Here is a 12,557-nt window from a genome sequence, read left to right on the forward strand (position 1 = left end):
TCAAGAACAAACAACTAATAAATTAATTATTTAAACTAATTAAATTAATTGAATATTTTAAATTAAATTATTTTATGATACTCATTTTAGGGTTGAAACACCTAACTAAAATATTCAATTGTTTATATCATTATGAATTCAGTTCACAATTTAAATTTTTATTAAGACTATATTGATTAGTTATTAATTTAATATATAATAATAATAATAATAATAATAATAATAATAATAAAATTATTATCATATTATATGATTCATAATTTAAATAATTATAATATAATAATTTATTAATTAATACTAGGTTTTAGTATTATATCAATAATAATATTATTATAATAATAATGAAATATAATTATAGCTATAATTTTAATTAAGTATGTTTGAATGATACTAAAAATTAAATTATTTTAACTTATAATATTAAAATAATAGTATTAATATTGATTAATGATAATAGTATAAAGAGTGATGAGAATGAGTGAAGATATTATAATATTAATTTTGGTACTAGTTTTGTGTATGTCTAAAATATACTTTATGACGCAAACTGGAAAATGTATTTGTTTTCGGGAATTAATTAATTGAGCTCCAACTCATTTCTTAAATTAAATTCCAACTTCTCATAATTTAATTCACGATCCAAACATTAAATCCACTGGCCCAAATCAACAGAAATTCCTTGGCCCAATTCTTAATTAACTACTAAGGCCCAACAACCATTTAAAATAAATTGGCCCAACATCTTAAACAATTACTAAGGCCCAACTACCAAATAATTTCCTTCTCATCTTCCATCGTCACTTCTCTCTTCTCACATTTCAAAATTATTCCCAAATGAACTCTCTCTAAAGAAGAAGAAGCAGCGGCGACAGCCACTCTTCCATCTCCGGCGAATCGCCATCTCCGGCGTCGCCGGAGCCCTCTCCTTCTTCCCCTTATACATCTTCTCCCTTCAGACTCAATTATCTCAAAATTAGAAACCCTCTGTGAACAAGGGGGCGGCGGCGGCTTTCCCTTCATCTCGGCGACCGGCGATCTTCGCCGTCCTCTGTGTCGCCATTCCCGTCACCTCTCGCGATTTCCACATCTCTTCTCCAATTTCTCCCAGATTCGTCGAATTTCAAAATCCCTAAATTGGGAATCACATCGAAGAACCCGGCGGCGTCTCCTTCTCGTGCTCGCCGCTGCTCCGGTCGGCGCCTCCTCTGCGGCGCCGGCAGCGCATAGCACGCACCGCCTCTGCTCCATCGTCCTCTCTCTCTCCGTCCTTTCTCTTCCTCGGCGGAATCGCGCCTCACCTGCGTCGCCGGGCAAACTCGCCTCAGCGTTCTCCGACGAGCGCTCTCCGTCCAGCGCCGGCGTCCTCGGCGAACCCAGCAGTAGAGAGGAGGCATCGCCTCCTTCTCTCTCTCTCTCAGCCGCGGCCTGCAGCAGCTCCGCGGAAATTTTCGGACTCCGTCGACGCTCGCTCGTCGCCCGGCAGCCCCTCCGCCTAAGCTAAGCTTCCTCCCCTTCCCATTCTACTCAATTTCTAACAATAAAATGGAAAGCTTTGGGGCTCTCTAGTGCTTATTGATTCGAAACTTGGCTGCACTTAATCACTGGAAGGAGCTTGCTATTGTTTTTGCTACACTTAGTCTTGTTTCTATGATTGTCATACTTGTGGTTTACTGATTTAGGAGTATCTCATACTTGACTAAGCATTGGTACCCTCTGTTGGTGTTTGGTTCTTTATGCTTGCTACTGTTATGACTATTCTATTGAGCTTCTATGAATCTAAGTTATTGGCTATCTATTTTGGTTGATCTACATGATGCGATGGAGATGGGTGTTGAGGTTGTTTACCTCACTTGTTGAACTTGTATCGGTGGTGGCTGTCCTTGCCGTCACCACTCGCTGCGCTCTCCCTCCTCCCTCGCTGCTCTTCGCGCTTGGTGTTGTGTGGAATTTGTGGTGATGAAATGTGGTGGTGGAGGAGGTGAGGAGAGGCTGCTTATATGGTGCTAAGCTATTGAAAGCTAGGTTTGAGACTTGGAGCCAAAGGCTCCTATTTTGGGCTTGTTAGCTCTCTCACTTTCGAGCTTAATGATTGTGAGATTCTTGCCGTTTTGGTGTTTGTGGCTGATCTTCTTGGCTGATTTCTCGGCCTCGATCGACGGGGAGATGAGAGTTTGTCTCATCTTCTATTTTTGGGCTTGTGTAGGAGCTCGCTCTCCAATGCCCCTTTGTCTCGACTACCTTTTGATGTTAGAAGATATGGTGACCAAGATTTTCTTACCTCATGCTATACTTTGTAGCTTACTTAGCTACATTACTCACTAAATGCTCCATCTCTTTATTTAGCTTGTGCTTCCCTCTCTCTTTACTTGTGTGTCACTTTCTAACCCCAATTTGGTGTAAACTTTGTAGGTACATGGAGGCATTCTTGGAGCTTGTGGAGGAAAGCAAAATCGAGATTAAGAAAGAAAGGGAAAGAAAGAAGATGCTCCTCTTGAGCTCGTTTGGTTCTTCTCCCAATTTAGTTCGCTTCCAAACTTGAGAATTAAAGAAGTAGGATAGATAGCGTAGAATAGGTGTATGTTGATTTTATCACACTTGTAGGCATGTACTATTTCTATCATCCATGTATTTTATTTCCTCAAGGTGAAACCACATTTCTCTAATAAAAGTATTTTCTCCACTTTTATTCTTGAAACTTAAATTTCTCCTTGCATTTTATTTCCTCCACCGAAGATACTTAAATTACTCCAAAGTCGAATACAACGAGGAAAGTACGATCACACATCTTCTAAACGAAATTAATTAAGCTAATAAATCCTGATTTATCTCGAAAGAAGGGAACGAAATTTCGGGGTGTCACATTTCACCCTCCTTATAAGAAATTTCGTCCCGAAATTTGTGCAGCTCTACTTGAAAAGTTCGGGGTAACGTTCCTTCATCTTATCCTCCAACTCCCACGTGGATTCTTCTTGCCCGTGGTGCTCCCACAGTACTTTCACTGAAGTGATCGCCTTATTCCTCAATTGTTGCACTTTTCTATCCAAAATTGCCTTTGGCTTTTCTTCATAGCTCAGATCCGGATTAATTATCATCTCTTCTTGGTGAATCACATGCTTGGGATCAAAAACATACTTTCTAAGCTGAGATACATGGAACACGTTGTGAACGTTTTCAAAGCTTGGCGGTAGCGCCAATCGATAAGCTACTGGTCCGACCGCTTCCAAAATCTCATACGGTCCTATATAGCGGGGTCGGAGTTTTCCCTTGACTCCAAATCTGGTGATCCCTTTCGAGGGTGATACTTTCAAGAAAACCTTATCTCCTACAGTAAACTGCAAATCCGTTCGTCGAAGATCTGCATAGGACTTCTGTCTGTCCTGAGCCTCCTTGATCCTCTCTCGGATTTTTCTGACAACTTCTATCATCTCTTCGACCGCATCTGGGCCCAGAATTTTCCTCTCACCAACCTCGTCCCAATAGAGGGGTGATCTACACTTTCTTCCGTACAGAGCTTCGTACTGAGCCATATCAATCGTTGCTTGGTAGCTATTGTTATAGGCAAACTCTATTAGCGGCAGTACTTGTTCCCAATTGCTCCCTCTATCGAGCACTACTGCCCTTAGCATGTCCTCTAGCGTTTGAATCGTTCTCTCCGACTATCCGTCGGTCTGTGGATGAAAAACAGTGCTAAAATTCAGCTGCGTCCCTAGCTCTTTCTGTAGGCTCTTCCAAAATCTGGACGTGAATTTAGCATCTCTGTCCGACGTAATCGTCGCTGGTATGCCATGCAGGCGAATGATCTCCCTCACGTACAACTGGGCTAGCTTCTCCGGCCCGTATGTGATAGGTATTGGCACAAAATGGGCGCTCTTAGTGAGACGATTCACTATCACCCAGATTGCAGTATTTCCTTTTTGAGATTTCGGCAATCCCGTAATGAAATCCATAGCTATGTGTTCCCACTTCCACTCGGGAATTTCCAACGGCTGCAACCTTCCATAAGGTCGCTGGTGTAGTGCCTTCACTTGTTGACAGGCAAGACATTTCTCAACGAAAGATGCTATATCTCTCTTCATACCGTCCCACCAGAACTTCTTCTTTAAGTCCTGATACATCTTTGTACTCCCTGGGTGGGCAGTGTATGGAGTATCGTGCGCCTCGCTCATTATCTCGTTCCTGAGCTCTTCCTGGTTCGGAACACACAATCTCCCTTCGAAAGTGAGAGCGTTATCTGCCTCCTCCTGGTAGTTCTTTTGTTCGCCCGTTCTCACTTTTAAGCGAAACTTCTCTAGAGTTTCATCCCGTCTCTGGGCCTCGATGATTCTGCCTCTCAAATCGGGAATAACTACTAGAATAGAAACTATGCCTTCTACAGTTTCGGGTGCTCGCACCATTTCTAAACTCATTCTATCGAATTCTCGCAGCAATGCCTCTTCCTGAGTGAACAGGACAGCCACTTGGTGCTGGGTCTTCCGGCTCAACGCGTCTGCCACAACGTTGGCCTTGCCTGGGTGGTAATTTATGCCGCAGTCATAGTCTTTTACTAATTCGAGCCATCTCCTCTGTCGCATATTCAAATCCTTTTGCTCGAAGAAGTACTTGAGACTCTTGTGGTCCGTGAAAATTTCACACCTAACTCCATATAGGTGGTGTCTCCAAATTTTCAAGGCGTGGACCACTGCCGCCAGTTCTAGGTCGTGTGTTGGGTAGTTGAGCTCGTGTGGCCTGAGTTTCCGTGACGCATAAGCGATCACCTTCCCATTCTGCATCAACACACATCCGTATACACAACGTAGTCCGTCCCTGGCTTTGGGACTGCTAGTACGGGTGCGCTGGTCAACTTCTCCTTTAACAGCTGAAAACTCGCCTCGCACTCAGGAGACCATGAGACCTTGGTTCCCTTCTTGAGTTGCTGAGTTATCGGCCGTGCAATCTTCGAGAATCCTTCTATGAATGTTCTATAGTAGCCAGCCAGTCCTAAGAAACTTCGGATCTCGTTGGGCGTAGTTGGTACCTTCCAATTTCGTACCGCCTCTACTTTTGCAGGGTCCACTCGGATCCCTTCCGCTGTCACAATATGTCCAAGAAAATTCACCTCATTGAGCCAGAATTCGCACTTACTGAATTTGGCATACAACTTCTCCGCCCGAAGCGTCTCTAGAGCAGTCCTTAAATGTTCCTCATGTTCCTTCCTATTCTTAGAGTATATCAGCACATCGTCGATAAAGACTAGGATAAACTTGTCGAGGTAAGGATGAAAAACGCGGTTCATCAGGTCCATGAACACCGCCGGTGCATTCGTTAGTCCAAACGGCACCACCGTAAACTCATAGTGACCATATCTGGTTCGAAAGGCCGTCTTGGGCACACCGCTGGTTTAATCTTCAGCTGGTGGTATCCCGACTTCAGATCCATCTTAGAAAATACGCTAGCTCCTTTGAGCTGGTCAAACAAATCGTCGATCCTGGGTAAGGGATATTTGTTCTTGAGAATCAGCTTGTTAAGCTCTCGGTAGTCCACACACATCCTCATGGTCCCGTCTTTCTTCTTGACGAACAGTACAGGTGCTCCCCATGGCGAGACGCTAGGTCTGATGAATCCCAGGTCCAGGAGTTCTTGCAGCTGTACCTTCAGTTCATCTAGTTCCTTTGGGGCCATTCGGTATGGTGCCTTTGATACTGGAGCAGATCCTGGTTCTAGATCTATAGTGAACTCCACTTGCCTGTCTGGCGGCAAACCCGGTAGTGTGTCAGGAAACACATCCGGAAAATCACGAGCAATGTCGACCTCTTCCAATTTCCTTTCGTCTTTCTCCTCTTTGTTCAAGTAGACAAGGTATGCGGGGCATCCTTTCCCCATCAGCTTGTTGGCTTGCAACATCGAGATTACAAATTTTCGCATTCCTAAAGAAATTCCGTGGAAGCGGGTAGCTTCACCTTCGGGGTTTCCAAAAGAAATTTGCCTTTCTTTGCAAAGGATCGTGGCATGGTTTTCAGCCAGCCAGTCCATTCCTAGTATTATGTCCACATCCCACATGATCATAACACTCAAGTTGTTCGCTACAATCTTAAGTTCGTCCAGAGTGATTTCTAAGTTCGAGCAAGTACGAGAAATCTCTATACAACCTCCTACTGGGGAAACTATTTCCATTCTATGTTCTGACTCCTTAGTAGCGAGTTTCAAAGTAGTCACGCAATTTGCAGAGATAAACGAATGCGAAGCACCAGTATCAAACAGAAGCATAACAGGGGTATCGAAGAGCTTACCCATGCCTGCCAAGTTTCCCTGGTTCACCTCTGGCTGCTTCTGCCTCATTGCATAAGCTCGAGCCTGTGATGGGAGTTTTGGCCTCTGCTGCTGATTCCTCGGTGCCTGCCGTGGATTTGCTCCAGGTTGAACATTCATTGCGCGCAGTTGTGGGTGCTGAGCTGACGGGTGAGATTTTGCTCCCGTCCCTGAAGTCTTGTTTGGGCAGTATTTGGCAAAGTGCCCAGTCTTCCCGCAGTTGAAGCAACCATCAAGCCCTGACTTGCAGATGCCGCTGTGCAGTCTGTTGCATTTGGGGCATAAGTTGGACTTTGGGGTATTCCCCTTGAATGATCCAGGGGTAGTTTGATATCCGCCACCTTGTGTCTTGCTTGGTCCATATCCTCCCCGCTTAGGCTCAGATTGGGCCTGCGGTCCTTCCCATTTCCTCTTGTCCATGGATGCTTGGGACTGTGCCGGAGGTGGAGCATGATTCACAGCTGACCCGGTTTTCTCTCCCGGCATAGCTGCCTCAATGTCCAGTGCTCGTCCTAGAGCTTCAGTGTAGGATAGTCCTTCATGACTGGCCAGAGTCATCCTTATCTCGTACCTCAGGCCGGTACAGAATTTCTCGGCCATCTTTTGGTCGGTGTCCACCTGATCTTGGTGCGTACCGAGTCATATTCCATTAATGTTATTCGTCCTTGTTCCATGCAATAGGGACTCCATTTCTCTATTCTCTATTTTCTCCCACACTTGTTGCTGCTAATTCGCCAACTCACTTGTCGTCAACATTTAATCTCTAACACGTAATCCGTGAGACTACTTGTGCTTCCTTTATAACTGATCTTGCATAACCATGGTGTAAATCTCTTTTTCTCGCGGCTCACTCATTCTTAATCGTTATACGTGTATCGATCGGTTAACTATTCTTATCTAATACGTGCGGCATTAAAGGGTCGTTGCGTGTGTTATCTTTACGCATATCTTGTCAATTGAGACTTATTTCTCATGGATATTTGAAATGGTCAAGGCCTTTCCTTTCCTGAGAGTCTTGCATCTGAAAATTTATTCAAACAGACTTATCTTGGATGAAACTGATTTTTTGATCGGAGAAATACTAAAAAGAGATCACTGTCTTGAGAAGGTACTCAAATTACTCAGGGTGGCAAGAATAGCATCTCTGGTGTGACTCCATGAATTAAAATTTGTCAACTCGCCATGAATGGTTTACAAGGAAACTGGGACTAAGTTCAATTGAACTTATCACATCCCTTAGGATTACGTGGGTTAAAAGGTCTTAGGTAAACCATACAGCTTGAAAATTTCTTGAAAGGAATGAAACATGTCTTGGAACAAATTTAATTTTAAATTCTCATAATAGGCATCAAATGAAAATGTCAATTCGACCGTTCTGAATCGAAAAGATCTTGATAACAATGAATTATGGCTCAGCCACGTTGAGGTCTAGAAAAATCAGGCATAGAAATGTAGGCAACTGCCATAAAATCGTGCTGACCTTTCTCCAATAATGTCAAAGCTAGTGAAAATGGAATCATATTGGAGAATTCTCAAGTTTTCCAAAAGGAATTTCCCAGACGGAACAATCGTGTAGTGTAATTGAATATGAGAAAATTTCATTCTTGCCAGAAAGAACTTGCCACACACGTGTTTGCAAAACAACCATAGTTGACGGAGTTGCAAGAAGAATGCGTCACTCGTTAAGGACCAGGTCTGGAAAAACGAGCTTAGTTTGAAGGTTCTGAAGACATACAACTTTTAGAAAGTGATGCGACTGGGCATGCGAAGTCAAAATATTGCTTGTACGAATGATGAGTAAGAAAAGTTGTTGTCAATCGACATATCTGAAAATACAAGAGCAAAGCTCGTGCTTATGAAAACTGGAAGTGAATTGCGATCTGATGTACCCAAGACAAGAAGTGGCACATTGATTTGCAATGCAAGTAGCTCAAGGTATCTGAAAGCAAATATCTAACCATGATCTCTGAACTTAAAATAAGTCACAATTTCATAGAAAGGGGAAAGTTTTTTCACCCTGCTTTGAATGAAACGCAGGTCGATCAAGAGCGTTAAACAAACCGGAAGGCACTTTAAGCATTTTCAAAGAGATTTTCTGGGAATCCAAGTAAGTAATGCTGATTAAAATTGTCTATTTCATCCACGTAGTGGGAGCATCTAGAGTCTGTCGCATGTACTTGAAAAGAAGCGAATTGAGGTATGAAAATCCATGTTAGGGAAGTCATCAACTATAGCCACTACATTGTGTGATCTAACGTCAACAAACAAAGTCCACAACTCAAATATAACGCTTCTATAGAGTCTCGGGAAATGTGACAGAATCGATACTCTCTTTCGGATCTAGTCGAGTGGCATAGCCACCGTGAGGATCTATCTTGTGATATTCCCTTATAGCATCGTTCCTCATTTTCCTTTTCAACGTTTGCCCCTCTTATGCTCTCGTGCACTGGGCGTCGGCTCTTCTCGCGCAAAAAGTCGTGTCACCGCGGATCACGCTTTCGTGCCTAACTCTGTCTAGCATTATCTCAAAATTGTTGCTTAGGAAAGAAATTATAAGATTATAGTTCATCCTTTGTAGTCTCATTTTGAGCTACATTCTTTTAGAAAACTCTTATTCACACTAGGTTCTTTCATTCTCGGCTGGGATTATCTCTGGTCATACTTGCATCGGTTATCTCAAAATTTCACTTCTTTACTTCCAACTTGGTTGAACGTCATGGAGATGATCGAGTCGATTACTTGGAATGATCTAGTGAACAAGTCTAGATCTTGACTGAAGAAAGTTTGGATCTCAGAGCAAGAAAGAAACTGAGTGCTCTGATACCACTCTGTCACGACCGCACTTTGCTAAGGATAGCGAAAGCGGGTAAATCGCGACTAATGGGGGATTAAAGAAACGGGGAAAGAAAGGGGGAAAGAACTTGTGAATATACTCGAAGGCCAAGTCGAACACTTCATAGAATAGAAGCCAAATGTACCATTTCATGGTCTTAGAACTAGAATGAATATTACATCAATAAATCAGAGTTCGAAGGTGAGATTCTAAGATGTCTCACTTCACAAAAGAGCAGCGGAATAAGTCCATACTAGACGACTTCGTGTATGAAGACACGAATCGTGAAAAGATCCACTAGTTATTTAGTAGCATCGACTCCGATCATATCTCCATCCTCTTGACGTTCAACCTGCACATTTATAAATACATGCAGGGCTGAGTACAGGAGTACTCAGTGGACACATGCCGAAAACAAAACATACAATATATAGTTGTCATCCATCTACAGTATCGCACAGGGGTTTTTCTTAAAAGGCCCGAGCTACCTAAATTCTTTGTGATCTTAAAAGTCCGACTGCAGTCTAAGTTCTTTTGGATCCTTGCCTTATCTGAGAATCGTGTACCGTGAAGGTGGCCACCTTCAGCGGACACATCGCCGGCCAACAGCTGATGGCTCACGGCTCTCGTGCACATTATTCCGAACAGGATTTGCGGTCCTATTGGGAACCGAATTCGTTAAACTCGGGCTGGCATCGCCAAAACCCACGGGCTACAACCCCAACAGATAGGCCTCAAAACAAACATTTTATGGAATGACAACAACTTTAAAATAATCACTGCTTCATTTTGAGAAAATGATTTTTAATAACTTCAAAAGTATTTGCTTTATATCCACACTATAGTGCTGGATATTAAAAGAAAGCCCACCTGATATGCTTATGTCTCAACTCAATTACTCGCTTTGGCCTCACTCGCCCTTAAGCAATTTATCCCTTGAAAATAAATAGCGTAGCACGCTAATTAATACTTGAATTATTTCTCTTTAGAAAGAATGCATGCATCCTATTGGATAGCACCTACATCTCAGTCTCGGCTTATAGGATTTTTCTTAATCCTACCTCGGCTTCACTACTCTGCAGAGTTTACTTATTCTCTTTATTAACTTTGGAGAAATTCTATTTTCTCTAACTTAAATACTCGGCCCTTATTAACAAGAATAGGAATTCTTGGAAAGTCTCTTCAAAAATTCTTCTCTTCGGATTTTTCTTAAGGCCGCCCATGGCGTCGCGGGGCGACGCCGGTCGGCTTTCGCGTCTCCCACTTTACTACTTTATTTTTTTTTCAGAATCTAAATAAATTATTTGGAAATTTATTCCTCGACCTTCGAGCTCCAACTCTATTTTTTTCCCATTTTTGGAAACTTAGTAATTTATTCGGGAATTAATTAATTGAGCTCCAACTCATTTCTTAAATTAAATTCCAACTTCTCATAATTTAATTCTCGGTCCAAACATTAAATCCACTAGCCCAAATCAACAGAAATTCCTTGGCCCAATTCTTAATTAACTACTAAGGCCCAACAACCATTTAAAATAAATTGGCCCAACATCTTAAACAATTACTAAGGCCCAACTACCAAATAATTTCCTTCTCATCTTCCATCGTCACTTCTCTCTTCTCACATTTCAAAATTATTCCCAAATGAACTCTCTCTAAAGAAGAAGAAGCAGCGGCGACAGCCACTCTTCCATCTCCGGCGAATCGCCATCTCCGGCGTCGCCGGAGCCCTCTCCTTCTTCCCCTTATACATCTTCTCCCTTCAGACTCAATTATCTCAAAATTAGAAACCCTCTGTGAACAAGGGGGCGGCGGCGGCTTCCCCTTCATCTCGGCGACCGGCGATCTTCGCCGTCCTCTGTGTCGCCATTCCCGTCACCTCTCGCGATTTCCACATCTCTTCTCCAATTTCTCCCAGATTCGTCGAATTTCAAAATCCCTAAATTGGGAATCACATCGAAGAACCCGGCGGCGTCTCCTTCTCGTGCTCGCCGCTGCTCCGGTCGGCGCCTCCTCTGCGTCGCCGGCAGCGCATAGCACGCACCGCCTCTGCTCCATCGTCCTCTCTCTCTCCGTCCTTTCTCTTCCTCGGCGGAATCGCGCCTCACCTGCGTCGCCGGGCAAACTCGCCTCAGCGCTCTCCGTCCAGCGCCGGCATCCTCGGCGAACCCAGCAGTAGAGAGGAGGCATCGGCCTCCTTCTCTCTCTCTCTCAGCCGCGGCCTGCAGCAGCTCGGCGGAAATTTTCGGAGTCCGTCGACGCTCGCTCGTCGCCCGGCAGCCTCTCCGCCTAAGCTATGCTTCCTCCCCTTCCCATTCTACTCAATTTCTAACAATAAAAAGGAAAGCTTTGGGGCTCTCTAGTGCTTATTGATTCGAAACTTGGCTGCACTTAATCACTGGAAGGAGCTTGCTATTGTTTTTGCTACACTTAGTCTTGTTTCTATGATTGCCATACTTGTGGTTTACTGATTTGGGAGTATCTCATACTTGACTAAGCATTGGTACCCTCTGTTGGTGTTTGGTTCTTTATGCTTGCTACTGTTATGACTATTCTATTGAGCTTCTATGAATCTAAGTTATTGGCTATCTATTTTGGTTGATCTACATGATGCGATGGAGATGGGTGTTGAGGTTGTTTACCTCACTTGTTGAACTTGTATCGGTGGTGGCTGTCCTTGCCGTCACCACTCGCTGCGCTCTCCCTCCTCCCTCGCTGCTCTTCGCGCTTGGTGTTGTGTGGAATTTGTGGTGATGAAATGTGGTGGTGGAGGAGGTGAGGAGAGGCTGCTTATATGGTGCTAAGCTATTGAAAGCTAGGTTTGAGACTTGGAGCCAAAGGCTCCTCCTATTTTGGGCTTGTTAGCTCTCTCACTTTCAAGCTTAATGATTGTGAGATTCTTGCCGTTTTGGTGTTTGTGGCTGATCTTCTTGGCTGATTTCTCGGCCTCGATCGACGGAGAGATGAGAGTTTGTCTCATCTTCTATTTTTGGGCTTGTGTAGGAGCTCGCTCTCCAATGCCCCTTTGTCTTGACTCCCTTTTGATGTTAGAAGAGATGGTGACCAAGATTTTCTTACCTCATGCTATACTTTGTAGTTTACTTAGCTACATTACTCACTAAATGCTCCATCTCTTTATTTAGCTTGTGCTTCCCTCTCTCTTTACTTGTGTGTCACTTTCTAACCCCAATTTGGTGTAAACTTTGTAGGTACATGGAGGCATTCTTGGAGCTTGTGGAGGGAAGCAAAATCGAGATTAAGAAAGAAAGGGAAAGAAAGAAGATGCTCCTCTTGAGCTCATTTGGTTCTACTCCCAATTTAGTTCGCTTCCAAACTTGAGAATTATAGAAGTAGGATAGATAGCGTAGAATAGGTGTATGTTGATTTTATCACACTTGTAGGCATGTACTATTTCTATCATCCATGTATTTTATTTCCT

General features: G+C 43.4%; 1 protein-coding gene across 1 annotated transcript; it reads right to left on the minus strand.

Moving 5' to 3' along the window:
* Nucleotides 1-5,301: 5,301 nt before the first annotated feature.
* LOC125206879 lies at nt 5,302-6,885 on the minus strand. Its single transcript, XM_048106095.1, has one exon. It carries the CDS (start codon nt 6,883-6,885, stop codon nt 5,302-5,304), a length of 1,584 nt encoding a protein of 527 aa, XP_047962052.1.
* Between the last annotated feature and the right edge of the window lie 5,672 nt (nt 6,886-12,557).

The sequence above is a fragment of the Salvia hispanica genome, chromosome 2, assembly GCF_023119035.1.
Source record: "Salvia hispanica cultivar TCC Black 2014 chromosome 2, UniMelb_Shisp_WGS_1.0, whole genome shotgun sequence".
NCBI lineage: Eukaryota > Viridiplantae > Streptophyta > Magnoliopsida > Lamiales > Lamiaceae > Salvia > Salvia hispanica.

What these genes read in the sequence shown, in the direction of transcription:
- LOC125206879 (XM_048106095.1), bottom strand. Translation starts at nt 6,885, where the DNA reads ATGGCCGAGAAATTCTGTACCGGCCTGAGGTACGAGATAAGGATGACT.